This window comes from Cryptomeria japonica, chromosome 1 (assembly GCF_030272615.1).
Source record: "Cryptomeria japonica chromosome 1, Sugi_1.0, whole genome shotgun sequence".
In the NCBI taxonomy this organism is placed as follows: domain Eukaryota; kingdom Viridiplantae; phylum Streptophyta; class Pinopsida; order Cupressales; family Cupressaceae; genus Cryptomeria; species Cryptomeria japonica.
The window spans coordinates 684,545,911-684,571,763 of NC_081405.1; the positions used below are offsets into that span (position 1 = coordinate 684,545,911).

The 25,853-nt window shown below is 39.8% G+C and overlaps 1 protein-coding gene across 3 annotated transcripts in view; it reads right to left on the minus strand.

Moving 5' to 3' along the window:
* The window catches only part of LOC131048855 (origin of replication complex subunit 4), a 252,659-nt gene that overhangs the window by 70,079 nt on the left and 156,727 nt on the right, over positions 1–25,853 (minus strand). For all 3 annotated transcript variants that reach the window (XM_057982932.2, XM_057982931.2, XM_057982930.2), the window contains 2 exons: positions 19,393–19,485; positions 19,222–19,286 (listed from right to left, as the gene is read on the minus strand). In XM_057982932.2, coding sequence (XP_057838915.2) covers positions 19,222–19,286; positions 19,393–19,485 — 158 coding nt within the window. The remainder of the gene's footprint in view (positions 1–19,221; positions 19,287–19,392; positions 19,486–25,853) is intronic.

Consider the following 25,853-nt stretch of genomic DNA (forward strand, 5'->3'; position numbering starts at 1 on the left):
CCTCTCATGTTTGGCGCCAATAAATTTTGAAGTACATTAAATGCTAAATTCGATAAAAACTTTGAAATATTTAATTAAATTGGCATTTAAAAATAGCGCATAAGGCATTTAATAATTAATTTGGCCTTTTAAAAAATCAAAATTATTAATTACAAAGGCATTTAAATTAATTAATTATTAAATTAAATAAAAAGGGAGAGCGCTTGGGGTTATATTTTTATATTTTTACAAAAGTCGGCCTCCTTTTTATTTAAATTTTGTTTATTATTTGCCTTATTTCCAAAAGTCGGCCTATGTGAGAATAAGGAGATGAGCGCCTATATAAGAAGGGTACTTTGAAGTATTTTAAACCATCATTCAATCATTATTGCATGCGATTTTGGAGACGCAATAAAGGGAGCGAATTTTGATCCAAGGAGAGGAGCGAAATTTCCATCCAAGGTGGAGTGCGAACTATTTTGTGGTTAGAGGTGGAGCGAATTTTCCTTCAAGACGTTGAAGACCCCAAGGGTGGTGGAGTTAATAAAGGAGGCGCATTTGCTAGGAGAAGCTCACGTTGAAGACTTCAATCTTCATTTTGCCTAGGCGAATTTCCTAATTTTGGCATCTTTTTAGAGTTAGTTCTCAAGAAAGGTATGGCAAGATCTCCCTTGTCCAAATTTTGAATTTTGAATCGTCCTAGCCTCAATTTTGAATTTTGAATTTTGAATCTTGAATTCCAAAATTGCATCGTTATATTTAGGAAATGATAATTTAAGGATTTATCATGAGGTTTCCTAAAATTCAATCTTTAATCTAGTCTATGTTTCTATATTGCAAATCCATTACTCATTATGAAATGTTGTGTAGGTGTCATGATGGCGACCCCGAAGGCAGGAGCATCCACCAGTCGTCTAGCCCTCATGAAGGAAGATCAAAAGAACGAAGAATTGGAGACCAAGATCGTCTCGAAATGGAGCAACATTGGAGATACAACCTTGGGAAACTTCAGTACGAGGAAGTTTCGAGAGGTCCCTTACATTGGCAAGCCATCACCTGTCGCAAGGAGAATAACTGAAAGTGGCATTATCAAGGCAGTTGGCTTCCCTCCAGCAATCCAGTGCCATGAGTTGATGATCAAGTGTGCTCGCCATTATGATCCACAGTCCAGATCGATCGTGTCCAAGGAAGGAAATACTTTGGCTTATCTTTCAGAGGAGGCTATCAGTGAAGCTCTTCACCTGCCAGAACATAAAGATGTGATTTATAAAAGCTTAGAAGGAGCCAGGTCCATGTACGAAGATGATCCAGACACTTGCTTGAGCATCATCAACAAGAATTGGTTACTCAAGAGTCGTCCTCGCCTGAGCAAGATTCCGAATACACCACATAGGATCGACTTCCAGGAAGAGTACAGAGATTTGATAACATTACTCAACCAAGTTACAGGGGCTCCACAAGCCTTCTATTTTGAGAAGTGGATGTTCTACTTCATCCAGGTGATAGTTCAAGGAAAAGGAACAATTCATTGGGCTAGAATGATTAGCCATTGCTTGGACGTGCAGTTAAGAAGGCTGAAGGCTACCAAGTCCTTCCACATGAGTTCATACATTATATATGCCTTGATAAGGAGTTTTGAATATGCAGGACTACCTCACAGAGGAGTGATCGGAAGAGGGCCCGGGGAAGTCAAAGTTTGTGATTCCTATGTTCATTTGCATCATCCTCCAGGAAGTGACTACAAGTTAGTCAATGATACCTTCACGATGAACATCACCAGGACATTGCAAGGCGGGATTCACAATCGGCTATCTCAAGATGCACAAGAGCTTGTAAAGAGGTACGGTGCTTGGTTCATCCAATTTCAGAAGTTTACATTTATTAGAGTTCATGGATGTCCTTCACCTCCCTATATGTTGCCGAGATATCCGACAGACAGAATAGTGTTACTTGAGGTAACTAGACAGTTGGCAGCTTATGCCAAGGCATTCAGACACAGACATGGAAATGGAGTTCCTGTGCCTATCATACTAGGAAATTCAGTTGAGGTATGTCCTAATGCTCTAGCCATGGATGATGCAGAAAAGGAGTTAGCTTTGTATTCATTTTCATTCTTTGCCTTGAGAGAGAGTTTCGATCCTTATGGGTATATAGAGGAGACGGTCAGAAGGAAATACAGACATGAACCTCAGGTAGAGGAAATTTATAGAGTGGCCGACCAAGCTCAGGACAGTGGCAGACATCTCCAATCATCTTATGACCGAGAAAGCAAAGCAGTAAGGCTAGATTGGAATGAACCTGAAATTTTGGATCTAGATGCCTTGATGGCTCCAGTTTTGTCTTGTACTTGCAGATGGGTTGATGTGCAACATCAAAAGTTGAGAGAGCAGGGCATATCTATGACTTTTACTTTGAAGGAAAGGCCAGGAGAAGGAGGAGCAAGTGTAAGTGAAGGTAATCCTAATCCCAGAAACACAAGCGAAGGCAACCTTCAAAGCGTAAGTGAAGGCAATCCTCATCCTAGAGGATCAAAGAGAAAGGAGACACCTGAGAAAAGAGAATCCTCCAAGAAGAAGCAAGAGGCCAATAGAGATCGTTCATCCGGCACATCTTCTCGACAAGAGAAGAGGACACTTGAAATGGAGGAATCTATGGAATCAATGGTGCAAAACGATAAACAGGAAGAAGGACAGGCATCTCAACGTTCATCAAGCCAAGTCAATGAGCTACATGAAGACAAGAACGATGACGAAGTGACATCTCCTCCCAGAGAGGAAGAAACATTGCCTAAGGAGATACAGGTTAGAGAAACAAGATCTGCCATTCCAGATTGGTTGAAGGAGAGACTAACAAGGGTGATTGTGATCGAGGACGAAGATAATGTGATTGATTTAGAGAGCCTTGTTGGAAATTCTCAGGAAGTGACAGAAAAGAGGAAAGCCACTAAGATGTCCAAGATGATCAAAGATGAGACAGGATCCAGGAAATTACAGATAGCTACACCAACAGTGGACAAGTATGAAGGTGAAATCCTCGCAAAGGAGTATGATGTAGAGACATTTGAGCTTGGTCCACTCACAGCCGAGCAGACGTTGGATGATGCCACTGATTCATTTGAGGCACTTAAGGACAAGCTTAGAGAAGAAATGGAAAAGAATAGAAAGCTTGACCGAGAGGTCAGTGCTTGGAGAGGCTACTTTAGCCATCTCAATCAGCCTTTGAGGCGTCAAGATCCAGCAGTATCTCCTGCGCAGGCACTTCCCTTTGAATCGGTTGGTGAGGCAGAGAGAGTCAGGAGTTTGGTCCAGCTTATGAGCTCTTGGATTGACAAATCCCATACAGTTGCTATTGAATTTGCAACAAGGATGATGCAGACCATTCATCGAGCTATTCAGGTTCTTGAGATCATCCACAACCTAGTGATAACTGTAGCTGCTTTTGCTCATACTAAGGATGTTATCATTCCTGTCCTGCAAGTAATCAGACAAACATCAAGGAAGGTCCTAGCGCAAGAAAAGATAATGGATGGAGGACCTCATAGTTTACTCCAATGGTCAACTTTACTCCAGATGAAGGAAGTTCTTTTTGAGGACATCAGTAACAAATGCAATCAAGTTGAAGAGATTATCCATCCGATCCAAGACAAAGTGTTTGAAGTATTATGTACTATTCTTGGCAGGAGGATTGCAGTTGAGACAGATGTGGATTTGCAAGAATTAGAAGAAAGAGTCAAGGTCATCTTTTGCAAAGATGAGAATGTTATTACAGATGAGCAACGGGATCAGATGTTTGCTACCATGCTCCTGATTGAGAATATCAAGGAACTTGAACCTGGATGGGACGCTGCTCTTCTCAAGGCTTTCGATCAGGTCATCCACTTGGAGGAACGAATGAGGAATCTTCCCGAGATTCCAATTGCTGAGATCGAAGGAATCGTGTCTAGATTCATTGCATATGCTAAGAAAGAGCATTGGAAAGGGAATAAGATTCTAGAAGAAAGATTGTTATAGATGATGTGGCACCTTAATTATCATTGGTCTATGTCTCCTAGGTTTTTGTGCCAAATTTAATATTTGGCTATGCATTTAATATTGTTCAATAAAAAGGGGACTATTTGTAATAAACCCTAATTAGGGTTTAGGTGTCATAATCTTGGCCATTGATCTTCTTTTGATCTGGACCGTTCATTGTAATTGAGGATGCTATTTATACCCTCATTCATTTTCATTTTGATATAGATAGATATAGAATTGAGAGAGAGCAATAAGAAATAGTTAGAGTTTAGAGTTTTTAAGAAGCAAGTTATTTTGTAGCAAGATTGAGCTTTGAAGAAGGAATTTCAAACAATTGTTGTTTATGATGGCTTTGAGATCAATAAAATATTGAAGTTATGGTGTTTTATTGCAATTCTTATGGTTATCTTCATGGTTGTTTACTCTCTTGAATCATTCTCAGTCAAAGTAGTATTTAAGTTTGAAGGACTAAGTGTTGGGCTTGATCTTTGGTGAGATTCACATTCCAAACCACTAGCTTCTTACTGATTGTAGGAACGCCTTGTGTGGTCAACTGGATAGACTTGAATTACTTAAACCTTCAATCGTCATTGAGCTTTGGATATGTGCCTTCGTGGTAGTGTTCATGATCCATGATGAATTGAAAGATCATTTGTTACCTTAGAAGATCACATCAATTTCAGTTGAGTTGTTATTTCATGGCAATATTGAAGTTGGTAGAATCTTACCAAGTCCTGCCCGCATTAAGTCATTCTTAGGATTAGATTAGAGTTTATCTCTTGCAAACCCTGCCCTTTTGATCTTTTTGGAATTCATTAGTATTAGGAAATCTTGTTCTTACAATTCGGATACGTAAGTCCCCCTTGATGAAACAGCAATCACAACGACCACTGGTGCTTATCCACACGTAGAGACCCTACATAAAAGAACATTGCAGTCACCCTGATTGATCCTTTTTTTGCGATATCTTCAGCAATCAGAGACTTTATTCAAGAGAGGATAAGGTACCCTTGGGTATTTTATTCTGTGTATGATTGTGTACAAAATACATGTCAACAGTGACCCACAATATAAATCCACTGGCTGTATGAAGAGATATTACAAAATATAAGGGGCCTCCACATGCAAGAAGGCTTACAGCCTAAAGCACCCTACTCAATCACAAAAGGAGCCTCACTGACTACATATAAATCCAGACTACAAACCGGAGAAGTGTTGAACTGCTAAGATAGCATCTTCTATGCCAGAATACAATTCTGGTTTAAGCTCTGTCTGTTCCGGTCTGAAACCCTAAACCCTTTACCGGAATAACCCTTACATAAATATCCTCACATACATAATCTCTCTGATATATCTCTCATTATATCACATTCGCATATCCATCACCATCTCTGTTATTCTTATCTTCCAAAATGATCTAATCCAACTAACCTATATACACTATACAACTTATCATGCCTTATGTCGTCTTACAAAGATATTTACAATATCAAATTACATGTCGGCTAGATAACATGAATGCATAAATATTAAAAACAATTGCCGAAGCCGAAACCAAGAGATGTCGGCCTCCAATACTGATAACCTTTTTCTAAACCATGTCGGCCTGCATTGCCAGTAACCAAAGAAATCCTTTTGTCCTGCCAATGCCGGTGTAGTGTCTATGAAGTGCCTGTCGGTACACAATTGAACCAAAACATGAAGCCGGAATAAGATACCATGTTGCCATCAATGACAACATAGTGAAACCAACCAATTGAGTGTCAATTGCCAACAATCTCCCCCTTTGGCATTGATGGCAACACTCATGTGAAAAATGGTCAAGGTTTCATCTATCGGTTCCATCCTGCCTGCTCCCCTTGAGCTGAATATTCATTAATGCAAAATACTCCATTCTCCATATCTCCATATCCCCCCCTAATGTATACAACTCCTATTCTTTTTCACATCTATATCACTCCCCCTTTGACATCAATGCCATCAAAAATTCTAAAAGGAATGTCAAAGATCAAAAAAAAAAACTATACAATGAATATCCCAAAAATATCTTACCGGAGCTTAACAAATTTCAAAATTTCCGGATAAGCATTCTCCAATAGTTCAAGATAGGTATCCCAACCAGTTTTGAGCATGCCGGAAATAGATACAAGTCCACTTAATATATGTGCAAATGACTCTTTCTCATTTACCTCTGTCGGTGTGGGCTTTCCCATCATATCCATACATTTTTTCTTATGTACAATGAGTGAATCTAAACGGGGACTCACCAAGCCTCTTAGACTTCTAGCCCTTCTTATAATTTTGTCTCTTTCCTTCTGAAGAACAGAAATTTGGGCTTCCAAAGTCAAAATTTGACCATCAATGGATGTAGTCAATGAAGTCATTCCATCAAAAGAATTAGCTATATTTGCAATTTTCTCCTGAAATTCTTTTATCTTCTTATCTACATTAACTATAAGTATATCAGTGTTACAACATACCCTATAAATATTTGTACACTGCTTTAAAGAATTTTCTATCCGTTTCAGCTTTTCATCAATCTTCTTCTTCTCAGATTCAATCACCTGATAAAATGCAACTCTCTTAACCTGAGTGAACCTCTCCAATGCTTGCCGGTTTGAAATCTGTTGTAAGGATTGAAAATCCTTTGAAATATGCTCGGTAATTGTCTTAAGCTTGCCGGTTGGGCTTGCTTCATTGTCAATCTTACACTCCGGGACTAGTCTGTGTAGAACAGTGATTGACTGATCAATAATCCCTTTATCTATAGATCCCTCCTTCATTAGTTTTTGTGTTGCCATCATCATGAGTTCAGTAGTACTCATCTCTGTTATGTTTTTCTTTTCAACCTGTGAGGTGTCAATTGACAACAATGATGGACCAACTACTGGTTCTCTGTCGGATTCCCCTTTCTTCTCTTCTGATGATTTATCCTTTATAGCTTCCTCACTTGCACCGATGGCTTCGCCACTTGGTGCAGTCTCTGTAACTGTTGGTTCCTCTGTAAGAACTGTAACCTCAACCTGTACACTTGTATCCCGAGGACTGTTATCCTTAATATTAGTATCATGTACAACATTAACTTGTTCACTCTCTGTATTAACCGGTATCTCATTATTTGTCTGTATATTTGTATTATCGGGGGCTTGATTTCCACTATCTTAATGTTTTTCAAAACTGAGGGTGAAGTACCCATAATACCTTTTCCTTTTCCTTCAACCGGGGTGTCTACAGTGTCTATCTTTGATTCCGATGAAGTAAAGAATCCTTTGTTCTCTCCAAAGAACTTAACCCATGCTTTCTGAGTTTCTTTTATTATCTCATTTACCCTTCCTAGCATCAGACTAGTTATTCTATGTTTGCTATTAAAGACTTTTCTATTTGCCACCTCAAGTGTCCTTCCCATTTCCTCTAGAGCAATAGTAACACAAACAGATAATAACTCTTGAATTTTGATATGCTTATCTTCTTGCATAGCTGATAGTCTTCTAGCATCTAACATATTATACAGTTCTGCCGGTATTTGATTTTCAATTTCTATTAAGGCTTTCTTATAAATATCCAAGTATAATAAGACTGCTTCCTCTACCTCGCTTTGTTCATCATCCTCAAAATGATCATAGTAAAATTGTGCATTCTTTAACATGCCATCCTTAGTTATTTCATCTACTAATTCTGCACAAGTTTTAGGTGGAACATTACCATTGAATGGTTGTATCAGTGTCATTCTTCTTCTTCCTCTTTGCAGTACAGGATGCAACTGAAGTGGTTACTTTTGGTGCTTGCTTCTGTGCCGGTATTTTGAATGTAACCTTCCTAACCAGTTGCTTTTTAGCTTCTACCTTTGTTTCCTCTATTTTCTTCCTTACAACCCCCTTGAATGCCAAGGGTGTGTCATCCTCAGATTCAGATTTTGTTGTAACAGGCTCAATGTGTACTTTTGGATTCTTCCTCTTCCTGCCTTTCTCCAGGACAGCATCAATTAATGCTTTGATGTCCTGCGAGACCTTCTCAACAAATTTGCTAGCCTTTCCTTCCTGCTTCTCTCTCTTCTTCCGGTTGAACTTTGTTTCAACCTCTTGTGATTTTTGTTTTGCAGTACCACAAGGCTTCTCTGCCTCGTCAATAGGTGCATCAATCAACATTTTTGCATAGGCCTCAAGAATCTATGCATCCACTTCATAGCCCATTTCCTCAATCCAAATCTTCTAAGGCTTAACCGCCTCCATAAGTGTTTCATCCTTCTTCACCATGAAGCATATGTCAGTTGAATATTTTTCTACAACATGCTTAGGAACCCTTACCCTAGACTTCATAGATTTCAGGAATGCTTTGAAATATCCCCATACCTTATCATCTCTCTGACTGCCTAGAGCAGCAATTGACTGTTTCAAATGTCTCCCTACCGGGATGTCAAATGCCCATTGCCTTTAATCAAAACCGGGTGTATCATTCATCAAAAATAACATTAAGCAAACTATTAAGTTGCCATACCTGAAGGTTCCCTTCTTTTCTCCCTTAATCTTTCCTAGGTTTATTAATAACTCATCTAACATCCAACCGCATAGATCCAATTTCACATTCTCTCTCATCATTTCGTATGCAGTTAAAATGTAAGAACTAGAAACAGAATTTAGTCGGTTTGACTAAGTTACCTTATACCCGATGATCATGCTACCGAATCTAATGTCTATGTTGGTAATAGAGCTAATTCTCATAGATCTCCTGTCAGATGTCGCGTCAGTGATTTTGTTCACGAAATCATTCGAAACCTTCTTATCTGGATGTTGCCCAAACGATGGTAAACCAGTGATTGCTTGAATGACTTCCTTGGTGATCTTGTAAGGTCTATCTAGCCAGATAAACTCCCCATGTACTCTGCTCAAAACAAACCTAACTATCTCATCTTCGAGTTCCGGGATGTCCAAAATGTCGGTAAACCCTAAGTCTTCAATGTGCTTGTATGCTGGCTTGATCTTTCCAGATTCTCCCATCAACTCAGTCATGTGCATGCCCTTTAATTCAGATGTTCCCAAGTCCTCAATGTGACAATGTATGTATACCCTAACATCTTCAACATAGACAACTTCCTCCGAAACACGGGAAAATGCTCCAACCAAATCTTCCAAGGTAGCCACATGTGAATACCACTTGAAAATTGGCCTGGGGCAGTCCTTGACCTCTACTACAGTCGGGTTTGCAACAAAGATAGGAATAGATGATGATCATGCTTCCATGTTTAAAGATAAATACTTGTTGATCGCTTTCGGTGAAAACCCTTAACAAATTCTTCCAGTCGTCGGTGAAATCGCTCAAGAAGAAATCTGATTGCTCTGAAATGCCTCAATCGCTCTTAGTCGCTCTTAATCACTTTGAAATTGCTCTGAATGCAAGGTGATCAATAATGAAGTGAATTCGACCTTTTAACCTCTGAGAAAAAAAACCCTAATCTTCCATTGACATAAATCATTGCCGGTGAAAGATATCGGATCTTGAACAGAACATATCCATGCCGAATAAGCATCTCCAATGTCTAGAACATCTTCCAGAACCTCTTCCCGGGGCATATACATCATCTTCATTAATTTTGCCTACCCTTAAGGCATCTGCCCCAGTTACCGGATGAGCTACCTACCAGTGTAGGAGCAACCTCCTCTATCGCATAAGTAACCGGTGCATTTCCATCTTATGATTGTTCTTCAGTCTTCCTAACCCATCTCTGAGTATGATCTTGCCGGATTTCACTAACCTTCTCTTTCCCTTTCTCATTTGATCCTCCATTACCAACGGTGGATTTTTGCTTCTACAGAATTTAGCAATATGTCCAACCTCATTACATGCGTAACATGTAACATTGTTCCTTTGAATTGCTTTGCCAAAACCGGTGAAATTGCTTGACATGCACTGATTAGCCATATGTCCAAACTTTCCACATGCATAGCATTTTACATTCATTCTCCAATCTTTTGTTTTATGACCATACTTATTGCATTTAGAACATTTACTGGGAGCAGAATCAGGGTTCTGATTTGCTCTGTTTCTACATTGTCTAGCCATGTGACCAAATCTATTGCAAACAAAACATCTACCATTGAATTTATAAGCATTAAATTGCCTTACCGGTGCCTTCTGGCTTTGATCTTCATGAGTAGTACCGAAACTTTGTCGTTGCTCAAATCCAAGTCCACTGGAATCTCCAATCTGCCTTTGTCTCTTCAATAACTCATCTAGCTATGCTGAGCTAATCTTGATTTTTTCTTTATACTCACTTGCAATAGTTAGATCTTCTCTTAGAATTATTATTTGTCTCTCAAGCTCTTGTTCATTACTCTGGGATTGTACTAAATCAGTTCTTAACATATCATTCTCATGAACCAGCCTACCACATTCTTCAAATGTGTTCTTCAGGGATACAGCAAGATTTTCTTCCTTTTTCTTTCGGTCATCAATCTCATTAGACATCCTCATAGTTATAACTTGCATTTCATTTTTCATAACCATGTTCTCCTGACTCAATTTCTAACCTTGTTCCTTAAGTGCATCTTTCTCTTCATCATCCTGACTATGCAAAAGTTCCTTCCTCCTAGCCTGAACAGATGATAACCTCTCTTGTAGGACAAGAATGAATTCCTTAGCAAAATTCAATTCATCTTGTAGCTTTAAGTTATTCAACCTTTCAGCATCATAATCTTCAAGTGCCATCTCAAGTTTCTTCTCTAAACCCATATCCATGGATTTCGGATTCAGGATCTTCCTCAAGTTGTTAGACTTCCTCCAAGGCACAAGGCTCTGATACCAATTATTGGAATCCAATAACACTAAGAGGGGGGGGTGAATCAGTGTTATACCTGAATGATCAATTTTAGCCTTATTTAAACATGCATACACCAACCGGTATACTGGTACATACAAAATTGAAAGAAGTAAAGTAACCAATAAGCCAATCACATAAATGAAAACCATAACACACAGAATTATACGTGGAAAACCTCAAAGAGGAAAAACCACGATGGGATTTGTGACCCACAATATCAATCCACTGGCCATATGAAGAGATATTACAAAATATAAGGGGCCTCCACTTGCAGGAAGGCTTAGAGCCTAGAGCACATTGCTCAATCACAAAAGACGCCTCAGTGACTACATATAAATCTAGACTACAATCCAGAGAAGTGTTGAACTGCTAAGATAGCATCTTCTATGCCAGAATACAGTTCCGGTTTAAGCTTTGTCTTTTCCGGTCTGAAACCCTAAACCCTTTACCAGAATAACCCTTACATAAATATCCTCACATACATAATCTCTCTGATATATCTCGCATTATATCACATTCTCATATCCATCACCATCTCTGTTATTCCTATCTTCCAAAATGATCTAATCCAACTAACCTATATACCCTATACAACTTATCATGCCTTATGTCGGCTTACAAAGATATTTACAATATCAAATTACATGTCGGCTAGATAACATGAATGCAAAAATATTAAAAACAATTGTTGATGCCGGGTCCAAGAGATGTCGGCCTCCAATACCGATAACCTTTTTCTAAACCATGTCAGCCTGCATTGTCAGTAACCAAAGAAATCCTTTTGTCCTGCCAGTGTCGGTGTAGTGTCTGTGAAGTGCGTGCCAATACACAACTGAACCAAAACATGAAGCCAGAATAAGCTACCATGTTGCCATCAATGACAACATAGTGAAACCAACCAATTGAGTGCCAATTGCCAACACTAGGCATCCAACTTTGGGGGTCAAGGTAATAACATGTTAATATTTAAACAATAAAGTGAATAATTAACTTTATTACTTTAGTGCAAATATTAAAATTACATTTATCACCTTATGGAAACTTGCCAAGACACCGGAAACAGAAAGTCAATCATGCTAGAGCATAACTGATGTTGAAAAAGATGACTGATGCCCACACAAGCACTCACTATAAATAGTGGTGTATTTTGAGGACTGTGGAGAACAAACCCAAAAAGATCGGTTGCAAACGAGCACTTACTACAACCCAAGCAAGGTGTACAGCCTTCATGCAATTCTCTTGAATTGCCCTTCAATACTTCGAAAACTTCTAAAAACCCTACGCATACAATATCAAATTCTTGCAACTCAAAACACAACAGAAATCTTCATCTTGACAATATACTTGGAAAATACTCACTTGTAAGCATAGTTATACCCTATATTCGAAAGCACCCAAACTAGCTAGGGGCTTTGTCCTCGAAACCAAAATATTTTTTAGAAGGTTTTTTGTCCTCTAGAAAATTGGAGAACATAGGTTCTCTTAGCACATAAGCAAATATCAAATCATGTCTAACCACAACAATGAACTCTCAACCTCCTTTTATAACATTCTAGACGAAAAATAACAATAATAAAATAATAGTTTCCCTTTTTCCTCCACAAACTCCTTTTTTCAAATTAAATAATGATACATTATGTGTAAAGCCCATGTGGCTAGGCATCCCCCTGGAGGCACAACTCAAAACACTTTAAATAAATAATTCTACCCTTAGTTGTTATTTTAATATTTCGTCCTTAGGATAAGTTATAATTATTTGATAATTTACCCCAAGTTGTGGAAAGAATCTAAATGACACAAATTAAAATTTTGTCCTTAGGATAATGAACTAAAACAACTTGGTGTTGCTAGTCTTAAAATAGCATGCTTCTCCTAGAAGTTAGGAGAGCTTCCTATAGACAGAATTGTATTTTGAAAGCATCATGAGGCTCTCAAGACTACCTAAACTCACTACCATGAACAAATTCATTGCTCGACCAATCCCATGCTCTGAAGCAAAGTCGGAGTTCTCCCTTGCCCACCAAATAGCCTATGAGAAAACTTGGAAAATGAACTAATTGTTCACAAACCAATTATGCTTTGAGAAGGGGACATTACTGTAGCGTTGTAAATTGTAACCAGTACAATTTATACCTCATGTTTATGCTCCTACTTTAGCATGTCCCATTTCCATCCCCCTAGGTCTATTTTGGCCCTCTTTATTCCAACTTTTGACGTCACCCATTGACACCACTAGGTGGACCCCATCCTGGAGGTTGTCCTCTCCTGTTTCATGATTAACTAGTTCAGTTTTTGGAGGACCAGGGCGTGGAGCGCCTTGATCTTGGACCAAGGCACCCCAAAACACCCTTGGTCCCCCTTAAACAAGCCCCAATTTGAAATGGGATTGGCCCTTTCCCTCCCCGATCGAATTTGGTCCCGGTGGCTACACTTGATCTTTGGAGGTCGACCTAATCAGTAATTTATATAGAGCAAAGTTTTAAAACTCGAACTCGCCACAATCTCAGCAAACTAAAAAATTGGACTTGGACTCGGACTCATGAAAGACTTGCGAAAGACTCGTCAAGGACTCAGCAAAAAAAAACCATAGTTTTACAAAAAAAAATAAAGAAATTAATGCATTTAGAGAACATATGAGCCATAATTGAAACATTACACGTCATATGATCTCCAAACACTCAATATTTGAAATTTCATCATTCATACTCATAGAATCATACTCATTACTCATAGTTTCAAACTCTAAAATGTATAAACCTACAAACTTGTTTTCACCAAGAAATAAAGGCAAATGAATGAAAAAATGCAAAAAACACACTTTTTAACATTGTTGGGCATCATAATTGGGTCGCGTGAGTCCCTGCAAAAGAGTCGCAAGTCCGTGTAATTGACTCGCGCGAGTCTTTCAAAAAGACTCGCCAGGACTCACCTCGCGAGTCCTTGGCGAGTCGACTCGTGGAGCCACTAGTCTCGCAAGTCCATGGCGAGTCCACTAGTCTTCAAACTATGATATAGAGAACCCTATTTAAAGACATCCTATCAATTCATTTTGACATCCATCATATACCCCATTATTCATGCATCCATTAAGCAGTCATCATCAAGCATTTTCAAAGATTCAAGGCAATCCTTCAATTATTATGCAACAAAGTTACATCAATCTTCATGCAAGAATGTGTGTAATTTGGGTTTTCATGTTCATGTGTTTGTCAAGCCATTACATTCAACATTTGTGATTACATTCAAAGAGCATCGCATCATCAATCTATCCATCAACAATTGCAGATATGAGGTATATCTCCTAGCATTTACTTCAGTATTTACATTATCCAATTCAAGGTTAATTCCTAAACTGGGGTTTGACCTAAGGCAAACCCCTATCCACAACACTTTCTTCACTTTTTCTGTGTGCAAGGAATAGGTTGTACTCAAGGATTCCGAAAGAGTTGACAGTGACGAACGGGTTCAGCTTTCGACGGAGGAAAATTCGAAAGACAAGGGCGAATCTATACTACCCAATCCCGAAAAATCAGGCCGAACTTCTAGGAACAAGTTCTACACATCTTTGTTTGCCTAGATCTCATTTTGTGGCTCCGTGGAATATTTGTAGCAATCTGTTTTCGACAATCTACTATAATCATTCATTGTTTTACAATAATTTCACAATTACAAATCCATTTCAACTAGAAAGAGGGGGAAACCTAAAATCTGTGAATCTAATCAAAATTTCAGCCCTTTCCTTATTTGGAATGTGGTGATTCACCCATCTTTCAATGTAAGGTTACTTTGGTTAGTTGGTGGTTTATTATCTTAAATGGTGAAACCTTAATTCCACATCACACCATTACATTTTGGTGAACCTAACTTCTTTCGTGCTTATTTCTGATTTATTGTCTCAAATCTAATTGGTGCAAGAAGAGGTTATGAACACTTCTTTCAAAACTCTCTCTTGTAAGGATGAAGCTTTGAAGAATAATGTTCATGTTTCTAAAATGTACCTTCCCCATGAGGATCAATTGGTGCATGTAGATGATATTGTCACTACCTTTCCTAGTGATACCATACCCTCTTTTCATTTCAATGAATTTCCCACTAGAGATGAAGCATTAATGAGTTATGTTTGTCCTCCTAAAGTGTGTCTTACCCATAAAGATACCTTGGAACAAAAGTATAAAATCATTAGCAATTTCCTTGATGCTCTCCCTTCTAAAGATGTATCCTTGAAGAACAAAGAACCTAATCAAGTCGTCGTGTTGTCTTTCTTTGCAATCTTGGCACACGTAGAGATTTTGTTCAAGAGAGGGTAGAGTGTCCTTGAAATTTTATTCTAATGTTCAGTGAATGATAAAACGTACACCAACACACCCAACATTTTGGAGTTTTGGATCTTGAAAAAGCTCACATATAATAGTAGATTAGTGTAATGTCCCTACTAGTTAGAGATCATTGTCCTGCAAACAGTTTGTTAGAATACAACAAACATATATATATATATATATAACTAATCTAAATTGCAATCTAACTTTAAAATACTTAATTAACATAATCACAATTTTTATCTAATAAAAAGGATACAAATGCCATACGAAAGTATGTCCTTAGGCGGCCGTGAAGCTCGCCTTCTTGGAACCCATCTTGGTTCCAAGCCCTCCAAGAAGTCGAAGGTGAATTCAACCCCTATCCTGAATGTAATTTCTTACATCCAAGCCATCCAGGAAATCGAAGGTTAATTCGATTCCTGTCTTGGGTGTAACCTCTTACACCCAAGCCATCCAAGGAAGACCCTATGTCCATTCCTTGCCTTGGGTGATGCATCTCATCATCCAAGTCCTTAGAGGGGACCAGCCAGATCCGTCTCTTCTTGGTTGAACTTAATCAACCAAACCATACATATGCATATCAATGTTCAGTATATACTACCCTAGGGATTATCATAATCCCTCCCTTAGACTAAGGGAGTTTCCTCCCTATAGCCCCCATCATATAATCACATTTATAATACATTTTTGCATTTGATTACTATTTTCCATTCCATAATCCACATTTACATATTCCTGATTTAACATGTATTCCCTAACATATATTCATAAAAGTGTTCGTTAATCAATATTCACATTTATTTCTTCTACTATTCATTGATATGTATTTATTACTTATGTTCATACATATTCATTAACACCTAAGAACCATTCGTTAACATATATATTAAAATGTTCGTTACTTATATTCCTCAACATATGTATTAAAATATTCATTAATATATATTAAAATATTCATTATTAATATTCATTAATATATATATTAAAACATTTATTAATAATGTTCATTAAATATTAGAATATATATTCATTATTAATATTCATTAATATATATATTAAAATATTTATTAATAATACTCATTAATATATATATTCTAATATTCATTATTGATATTCATTAATATGTATATTAGAATATTTATTAACTATATTCCCTTATATATACATTGTGACATCTTTACCTATCTGCACCCGCAGTAGTAAATTCTGGTCTGCAGTTCCTTGTTGCTGTTCACAGTGTTCCTTACACCTTGCGCTGCCTCCTTTTCCAGACCTCCTTCTAATCCCTTTTCCATACCTTTATTCTCTGTATTAATTAATTTGGGAGTATTATCATTGTCTACTGTTGGGGGACAATCTCTAACGCACACAGTCTTTCTCACACCCTTAGTCTCTGCCCTTTTTTTATGAATTGCAATTCCTATCTCCTTTAATACTTTATTGAACGGTATCTCCTTTAATACTTTATTGAACGGTATCCTTTATCCGTCACACCCTTTTACTTCCCCTTTTGTTTGTTTGTTATTGTTTCTTTTTAAATGATCGGTCAACAATTAAGACACCACCTTTATGAGGAGACATTACTCATAGTAATCTCATCGTGACTTTTGATAATTATTAGTAGTTTTACAATAATTCACGACCTTTTTGATTATTACGAACTATTCAGACTCTTTATTAATCTCTACATTATTTATGAATGGGTCTGACTTGTCTTTTGACTAATGCTGATTTGTCTTCTTTTTATTACTAACTGCATCGTAATGAATAATTGCTAACTTGTCTTGTCTTGCATTTCAGTCATTCTATATTAATTGAGCTTTTGTATGAATCGTATCATACATGCCTTCTAATAATTTATTCGACCTTCATACTATTCTGTCAGCATGTAGGATGTGATGCACATGGATCGCTGTACTTAAAAGTCCCAGTACTGCACATCAGTCTGGAATATATATACAATTAATGCTGATTAATGCTGATCACTAATATGATCGCTACATAATGAATCTGTCTTTAATTGTTATTACTTCCTTCATCACTTTAAATGTGTAATATTCTTCTAAATATTTCAAGAATATTATTATTGATAAATATTAGTTAAATAATATTTAATAGATAAATTTCAAGTAATCATTCGTTAATAATTATTATATTCATTAATAATAATAAGTGCTTCATTTAGGATATATATAACGATCAAGGAGGCGACATGACAATTAGATATTTTCTCTTCGGTAGATTTTTCAGCTAAGGAGCCAATCTTAGGCAGGAATGCCAATTCTAAATAGCACGCATTACCTTTCTATGTGAATAAAGGGCGATTGGCTATTGTTTTTGTTGATGTTATAGCAGCAGGAGATATCTTTCCCCTGACTGCTGTCTTAACTTTTATTAACATTTTATTTATTTCCTTATAATCGCTGTCTTATATCAGCGATTTCATTATTGTTGTTATTTCTCTAACTATGTTAATATTTTTCATTATGTCATAAGTTTCTTTTAGTTAGTATCCATTTGTTAATGGATAAATAATATCGGTTGCCTATCGGGTCTTTATTCATATTGCACCCCTTCCTTGTTGTGCCACCCCGATTGGGGTCATGTCTTTTCACGACTTCTGTTCGGGTATTTATCCCTCCAAATGGGGGCAATAGAGGAGTCGATAAGGAAATGCATGTTGTTCTTATTCTGCAATCCCCGTGTATAACTTGCTGTGTGCATTCGTGTGATACCATTGAAATCGATCAGCTGTGTGGGTCGACGAAATATATTCTGTGCACATTCAGACAGTCCGTGAAATATATATATGCTAAGTGTCTCATTGAACTGACATCAACGTCCAGCAAACTGAAAATAGTGAAACAAAAAGTTTAAAAAGTCTCTCGATACTTAAAATCTTTCTTAACTCTATCTACCCATTACTCATAGTTTCTACTTAAAATCTTTCTTAAACGTCCATCATACTCATTACTCATAGTTTCAAACTCTAAAATGTATAAACCTACAAACTTGTTTTCACCAAGAATGATTTGTAAGTTGAAGTAGATTAGTGAAAGAAAAAGTTTAAAAAGTCTCGCGATACTTGTAACACAAGAATACAAGCACTCAGTCCTGCTAAAATAAGAGAGTTTATGTGAAAAGAAGACTCTACAATATGTATGGTTTATAGCCACACTATTAAAGAGCTATGATCCTTGCAAACCTTCCACAAGAGGCCCTTATATGGTTAACAACACTTTAGTTTGTTTGATATCCCATACATTGGAAGTCCTCTCCATGTTATGATTGCATAGAGTCTACACGGATTGCAGGCAGAGATTATCCTAGAGCTACAGTCAACATTTTTCCTCAAGTCTATTCGTAGCGTGCAGTTGATCTTTTGAACACATTCATATGTGTATAAATATCATCTAAACTTTCAAGCCTAGAAGATAAATATCAACTAGAGCATTGATTTGATACCCAAAAAATAAGAATGAATAGTTATACCGCCCGTTTTCCAAAAGCATGTCAAACTTATATAATAAACCTCTAAGCCTATGGTCAGCTTAATTCATCCCTAAGAAATGAACCTAGTGCCTACCAATCCAATTAGCACCAAGAACCTGAATAATATTAAAATGTCTTTAGAACCTCGCAATAGTAAAAAGGAAATCACCTACAAACTTCTTTACTCAATTTTAACTCAGACGATTCAGACCTCTTAGTAGATCACATTAAAAATAAGGTCTCACAATTTCATTAAGTTAGGAGACTTTTGTTGGCCATAGTCTTTTACAGGAACCTTAAGACAATTTATGAAGCGACAATAAATAATCAGTCTTAGATATTACACAAAAGCAGTAAGAACTTCTAAATTCTCATATTTTGAATCTAATTAATGTTTTGTTCAATGGCTATCTATGTCCAAGTCAAGTCAACAAAACCCTATACCCTTCCACTTAACCAAAAGGGAAAAAAGCAACTGCATTAAAGCATTATAAACACAATAAATATGTATTTGAATAATATGCAATTTAAGTAGGGTAATCTCTTCCACTCATACAATATGAATTCACAAAGTCTTGAAAAGATGCCCGGCTATTGTACTTACTCTCAAACAAATTTGTCTTGAATAGAGATCACAAGTAGGATGAGCATTATGTAAATCCATGTATTCTGTTCCAACGCCAAACAACAGAGAGAGTTATCTATTTGTTTCTGGACTATAGCAACTGGATGTATGGTGTGGATAATTGTGGAAAATGAGAGAAAAGTTGAGAACCTTTCATGATGGCATTAAAATTGTAAGAGTCGCAATCTTTGCTCTCCAGTCTCTTCATAGATACGAGCAGGTAAAGCTCTAGAACAGATGCATCTGCTTCAAAAAAATTAAGCTATCATTATAACACCCAAATTCCACTTCTTGTTTGATGGGAAACTCATCATCCAAAGAACTCAAAAAGATCCCAAATGATGATATGTATCACACGTTATTTTTATTAGTTATACTAAACATATATTCCCTCAAAATACTCATACTGATACACTTCCAATAAACAAGATGCATATATAATTTACTTCTAATATCAAATCTTATGTTTCATTGAATAAGGAAGCAACAAAGAAACTAAAGACAATGTTCATATATTAAAATTTAAGTTATAAATGTTTAAGACTCTGAGTTTACAAGTAGGTTTTAGATGGCTATAATGTTGTTTCAATTAGCAATATTATAAATCCACTGAATGCATATTGGAAGTGTTTCATAAGTATTTATTGAATGGAAGCATCATGAAAAATGTAATACGAACAATAAAACAACCTGTCGCCTTCTCATTTATTCTATATACATGCTTAGAGAATAGCAAGAGTTATATTTGTTTCTGACTGCATAGATTGGCTCCCTATATGGAGGTTTGAACCCATTTTTACCAAACCTAGACATTAAAAAATGGTTTGCCTATGGATTTCTCCAATGTGCCTAAAGATGGATATTGCACACTAATGCTCTTCATATATTTCTAGAAGCATAATAGTCAACATATATAAATGATAACGAAATGCAAGAAATGTTTGCCCTCTCGGGTAAACCGTTAAATGCAGAAAGTAAATGCACAGAACATAATGGAAATACATTAAATAACTAGCCTCTATATTAATTCAACAATCCATGTACATCAAGTGCTTATAACATCACATTTGACACGACTATCCTGATCATACTTCGAAGAAAAGGTACACAATATATAATACCCGAAGGGGTGCGACACAACCGTCGCGACTCCAACTACCTACCCGTCGGCTAACTAACTGACCGCCGTAACTCATTATTACCGACGACAACATAAACATAATATAACAACATAACATAATGATTATTCCCATCAACATCATCCCCCCCAAGAAAAGAAGTCGACTCCGATGACTTAATACAAAATAGAGATGAACGGCAGGAACTACTGACGCCAGTCGGGCCCGGATCTTATACACTTGCTGCATCCGCGCCTGAAAACCCTTTTCTGCTACCATCCGATGCTCAAGTGCGGATTTCACCAATATTGCTTCTTTTGCCATCACAGTCCTCCTGTGCCTAACCCAAACTTGTCTGCAAAACACGTTTTTCATTCTTAGCTTCCACCAACTGCTACTCAATTGATACTGTCTCCCTAGCCAATTGTCCTCGATAGCCACCCATGCTGCTCTCCCGGCATCCAACTCCTAGGTACGCTAAACTAAGTCTCATGCGACTATTGCCTCCAACCTGGTGGTCAACTCCTCCCAAGCCCTCTATGCATCCACCAAGGCAACCTCACGTCCAGTCGAGACATACTCCGAGTTCCTCAAAGCGTACCAGTCATGCCTAGAGGTGGCCACAATCCTCTGGCACAAATACTAGGAGACACCTCAAATCCTCCATCACACTCCCCAAAGGCTAAAAACTGAACTGAATAACTCCCTAGTGTCATACAACTGCGTGGACCTGCAATGCCTTCCCTCAAACTCTGTTTGTTCCCAACCTCCAAATCCGTCTCCCTCTACAGCTTATGGCTTCCCCGCCAATGCTTAGCTGCAAGCTTCTTTCTCACAATACGGACAACCACAACACTTCCCATGGTCTTCTATAGCTCAAAATAAACTGGGGGTCTGGGGGCAACGCCCCCAGCACGGTCGAGGGGCAGCGCCCCTCACGGGGTCTGGGGCAGTGCCAATTTACAACCCTCAAAACCATACGAAAGTCCATGGCGCACAACATTTCTGTGATATTTTAAGATGCCAAAAACCCTTCTTTTCCACTCTGAATTTCCAGTGTCCTGGCTTTTAAACTCCAGCGAATCATTTTAAATCCGGTCGTCGTCGTTTTTTTGGGCACTGTAATGTCACCGATGGCACCCCGGCCATACAACCTCCCTGTACGATCAACAACAGCACTGGCACCTCCGATCGTGCGGCCACCTTCCCGTGCGGCCTACACCCCCCACCGTACGGCGGACCATGACGAGGGAGCGACTGTGCGGCTTTGTGCACGACTGTGCGTTTGACCACCGCACGATGGCATCCACCATCGATGTCCACCGTACAATGTTACCACCGCCAGTGGCCCACTGCACAGTGGTTGCCATCGGTGTTACCACCGCATGGTGGTCGCCGTCGGTGTTGCCACCACCGGGGTGGCCCACCGCACGGTGGTCACCGTCGGTGTTACCACCGTTTTTTTATAATTTTTCTTCTTTTTTTTTTTTTATATATTATTTTTTGACCATACGGTCGCTGTCGTACGACTGTGCGGTTTTTGTTTTTTTTAATAAATTTTTGACCGTACAGTTACCTGTCATACGACCGTACTTTTTTTTTTTTTAAAAAAAAAAAATCTCATCTCCTAAGTTAGTTGTCTTAGAGAGTCGTCTGCTCGGGTCCCCTGTCTCTGGGATTGCCCTTCATCCTTCTCAGTTTTCCTTGCCCGAGAGTCGCCTACTGTGGTCCTGTGCCTCTTGAGTCGCCTGCCTGGTCTCTCGAGTCCCCCTCCATCCTCTTGGGTCCCCCTCCGGGCTCTCAGGTGTCTGTCCGGCCTCTCGGGTCCCCTGCGCGCTTCGCGTGGTAGGGTTTCAATTTGTACCCGTTGGTGGCCAATCTATTTTCAATGGCCATCGAAAGACCTGGAACCACAAATTCTATAGGGACCACGACCTCCTTCCCGTACATAAGAAGAAGAAGAATAATAAAGATTTTGAAGACTGCGGTCTTCCACACAGGGTTCCAATCGTTGCCAACACTCTTCGGATTATCTACGTCGCCAGGGTTTGGGGCGTCTCCCTTCCAATATTCTTTGTATTCCGGTAGGTACACCTCTGTTGGTTGCTCTGGTTCCTCTACTTCGAGCCTGTAGCTTTGGAACATTTCATAATCCTCCATTTGCCAGTGGAAGAGCCCGTTAAGTGAGCATACCTCATCTTCAGAACATCCCTCCAATTCGAGCACCCCTTCACTGTTCGGCTCCATCGCGTTCTTGCCCTTGCTTTCATCGGGACCCCCTTCCCCTTTATTAGAGTCCTCTGAGTCCGAGTCGGAAGAGGCGAGCTCTTCGCCGACATCTTGGGTGTGTAGGTCAATGGTATATTTCCGCCCTCCCTTCTCCATGGAAAGTGTATTTTTCTTCCAGTTGTGGTTTACCCTCGCATTGATCAACCACGCTCTCCCCAGGATGGCGTCATAGCCTTTCTTCTTCGAGGGAATAACCACAAAATCTAACAAGAATGGTTGCGTACCAATTGTCACTTGCTGGGCCATCAACAGGCCGAGTGGCTTAATGCCGTGTTGGTCTGCTCCCACCAGGTTGAATGTGGGTGGCCACAGGGTGGGCTTCCCCAGCCGCTTCCATGTTTCTTCTGGTAGTACATTCACCCCAGATCCCCCGTCCACAATGGTGTCCTTCAAAATGGTCCCACGGATACCCATTTCTACCAAAGCTGGGTGTCTACCACTGCTCACGGCTAGTAACATCGGGTCAGTCGAAGGGCTGACGGAAACCTCCACCTGTGGTGTACTCTTCGAAGCGGTGGCGGGAACCCCTACCTGTGGTGCACTCAACGATGCGGTGGCGGGAACCCCTACCTGTGGTGCACTCGACGATGCGGTGGCAGGAACCCCTACCTGTGGTGTACTCGATAATGCGGTGCTTTGCACATTGGTGAGGATGGCAATCCTCAATTGTGGCATAGAGTCTAGAAGGTCTTTTACCTTTATCGGCACCTCTATCAGCAAGATTTACACAATGATGTTATTTTCTGCTTCCGTACGGGATGATGTACTCGCCACCTCGTTGTCCCGTCGTTCGGTCGTCATCTCATGTTCAATATTGGCCTTTGCCTCCCGTAATCTCTCCTTCTCCGTACAGGGGTCGGGATAAGTGGCTTTTTTCATCTGGGCGCGGGTGATCGCCAGTACTTCTTTCTCACCAGTCTTCTCAGCCTTCTCAATGTTGAGGAGATTAACCCCTGCCTGCGGGCAATTTGCGTCCTCATGGTCGCCTGGCCCACACCAACGGCAGAGGTGCTGAGGGGTGGCTTCCTTCGTGCAATCACGGGCGAAGTGCCCCCACTAATTATGGGCCCTACATTGGATAATTGGCCGGCCCTTGGCGTCATACTGGATACGGCTTCCGTTATTGTTATTGTTGCTATTCCTTCCGCCGCCGCGTCTGTTGTCCCGGTATCCTCCAGATGATGTCGTTGTGTTAGTATGTTGGCCGGTACCCACTGGTGCGGATGTTGTGGCCTGCTCCGTGAACAGCACCTGGTTCATTTGCGTACTTCAGGTTTTCATGTTGTATGAGCACTCCTTGGTGGAGTGTCCCATCACTTGGCAAATCTCGCAGAATGCCTTCTTTTGGCAAGTACCCTTTGTGTGCCCTTCCTCTTTGCACTCAATGCACCATATGTCCCCTTCGTTCCGACCAGTGCTTCTCATTATTTTGAATTCTTTTCTCATTCGCTCCATGTCTTTCTGGAGCGCTTGCACCCATTTGCCAGCCTCGTCATCGTTGTTGCTTTCTTGTGAAGAGTCATCATCCTCAGATGAGGATTTATTACTTTTCTTCTTCTTTGATGTTTTGTGTTCGCTCTCCAAGTCCATCGCCCTATTATAAGCGTCGTCATATGACGTCGGGGGTACAATTTTCATCTTCCTCCATAGGGAGGATTTCAACCCTTCAACGAACCATCATTTCTTCAATCCATCTGCGGGTTGGCTTTCCATTTTACCCAAGAGTTCTTTCAGCCTCCGACTGTATGCCCGTACTGTCTCCCTGGTACCTTGTTTGGTACTGTATATCTCCGTTACAATTTCATTGTCATCACGGAGCAACCAAAACTCCCCTGTGAATTCCTTCTGTAGATTGGCCCACGTGGCCACTTTTTGCTTGTCCACATCGGAGTACCAATCTATGACAACTCCTCGTAACGTGGCTGGGAACTGTTGTACCCAGTCATCCTGGTCTATTACTCCGTTGGCGGACCAAATGGTTTCACATGTACGGCAGTGCCGTAAGGGGTCTTCCTTGCCCTCCCTTGTGAACTTTGGCAATTTTTGTTTACTCGCCATCCCACCATTGGGTCTCGCTCCTCTAATTCCTTGTGTGCTTGTACCTGGCGATCCTCCGCCTCCTGCGACTGAACCTCCACTCGTGGGTCCTCCGGAAAAAGTTGCTGACACCGAACCAAACAAATTGCCTCCCGTACGATACCCTTGTGCTCCCTCGGCACCTTCGGTCGTACCATCACCTTCCGTTGTCTCCCTCCGGTTGGTTGTCTCCCTCCGATTGTCCTCTAAAATGGACAAATTCTTTAGCAAGTCTCTGGTAGCGTCGATCAGGTTTAGACTTCGCCTTGTTTGTTCCACCAACTCTTCGCAGCTTCTTACCCTACGGCGGTATTTTGGCGAACTATAGAGTTCTCCTTCGGCACCCTCCATGACTCCTTCTAGCAGCCCTACAACAGTGTAGACAGTGTAGTTCTCTCCGTTTATCTCTGCCTCCGCAACCTGCGTGACACCTCCTGGGTTCCCTTCGGGCAACCCCTCAGCCGGTCGTCCCTCGGCAAGCTGCCTTAGCCTACGCCTTCGTTCTATCTGGTGTCTGAGATTCAACGCGGTTTGTGCCACTTCCCATTCGTCACTCTGTATCTTTTAATTTTTGTCCTTATTTAGTCTATTGGGCATAAGTCACTTCCATACACAACAAACACACGCCATGTACACAAAAAAACTTTTATTATTTTTTTATTTTTATTTTTATTTTGCCTTTCGGCCACAATTTATATCAGCAGTGTGTCGGGATTATTACAAGGTTCAATTTCCTCCTGGCCTGGCGCCATCTCGTTCTGTTTCCCGTCGACTGTTCTCTTCGTAGCGTTGCAGGATTTGTTGTCGTCGCTCTTCCTGGGCAATCTCCTCCAGGCGGGCCTGTTGTGCCAGCGATGCTTGTGCAAGCAACCGAGCGAGGTGGTTCATCAACCGGTTTACTGCCGGGCTAACCTCCAGCGCTGTCCACACGGCACTTGGTGGGATTTCTGCCTCCGCCACCTCTCGTCGGACGTAGGTCTGAATGGCTACCTGGAGCAAAATTGAAAATTCTCACATTGTCGTGTCTTCTCCTGTGTAAAGTTCTGTTCGGGCGTCGTCGGCCTCTGGGTTTATTTCACCAACGGGTAGGCCCATTGTGTCTGTGCGCCATCCGTGTCTTCCGTTCCC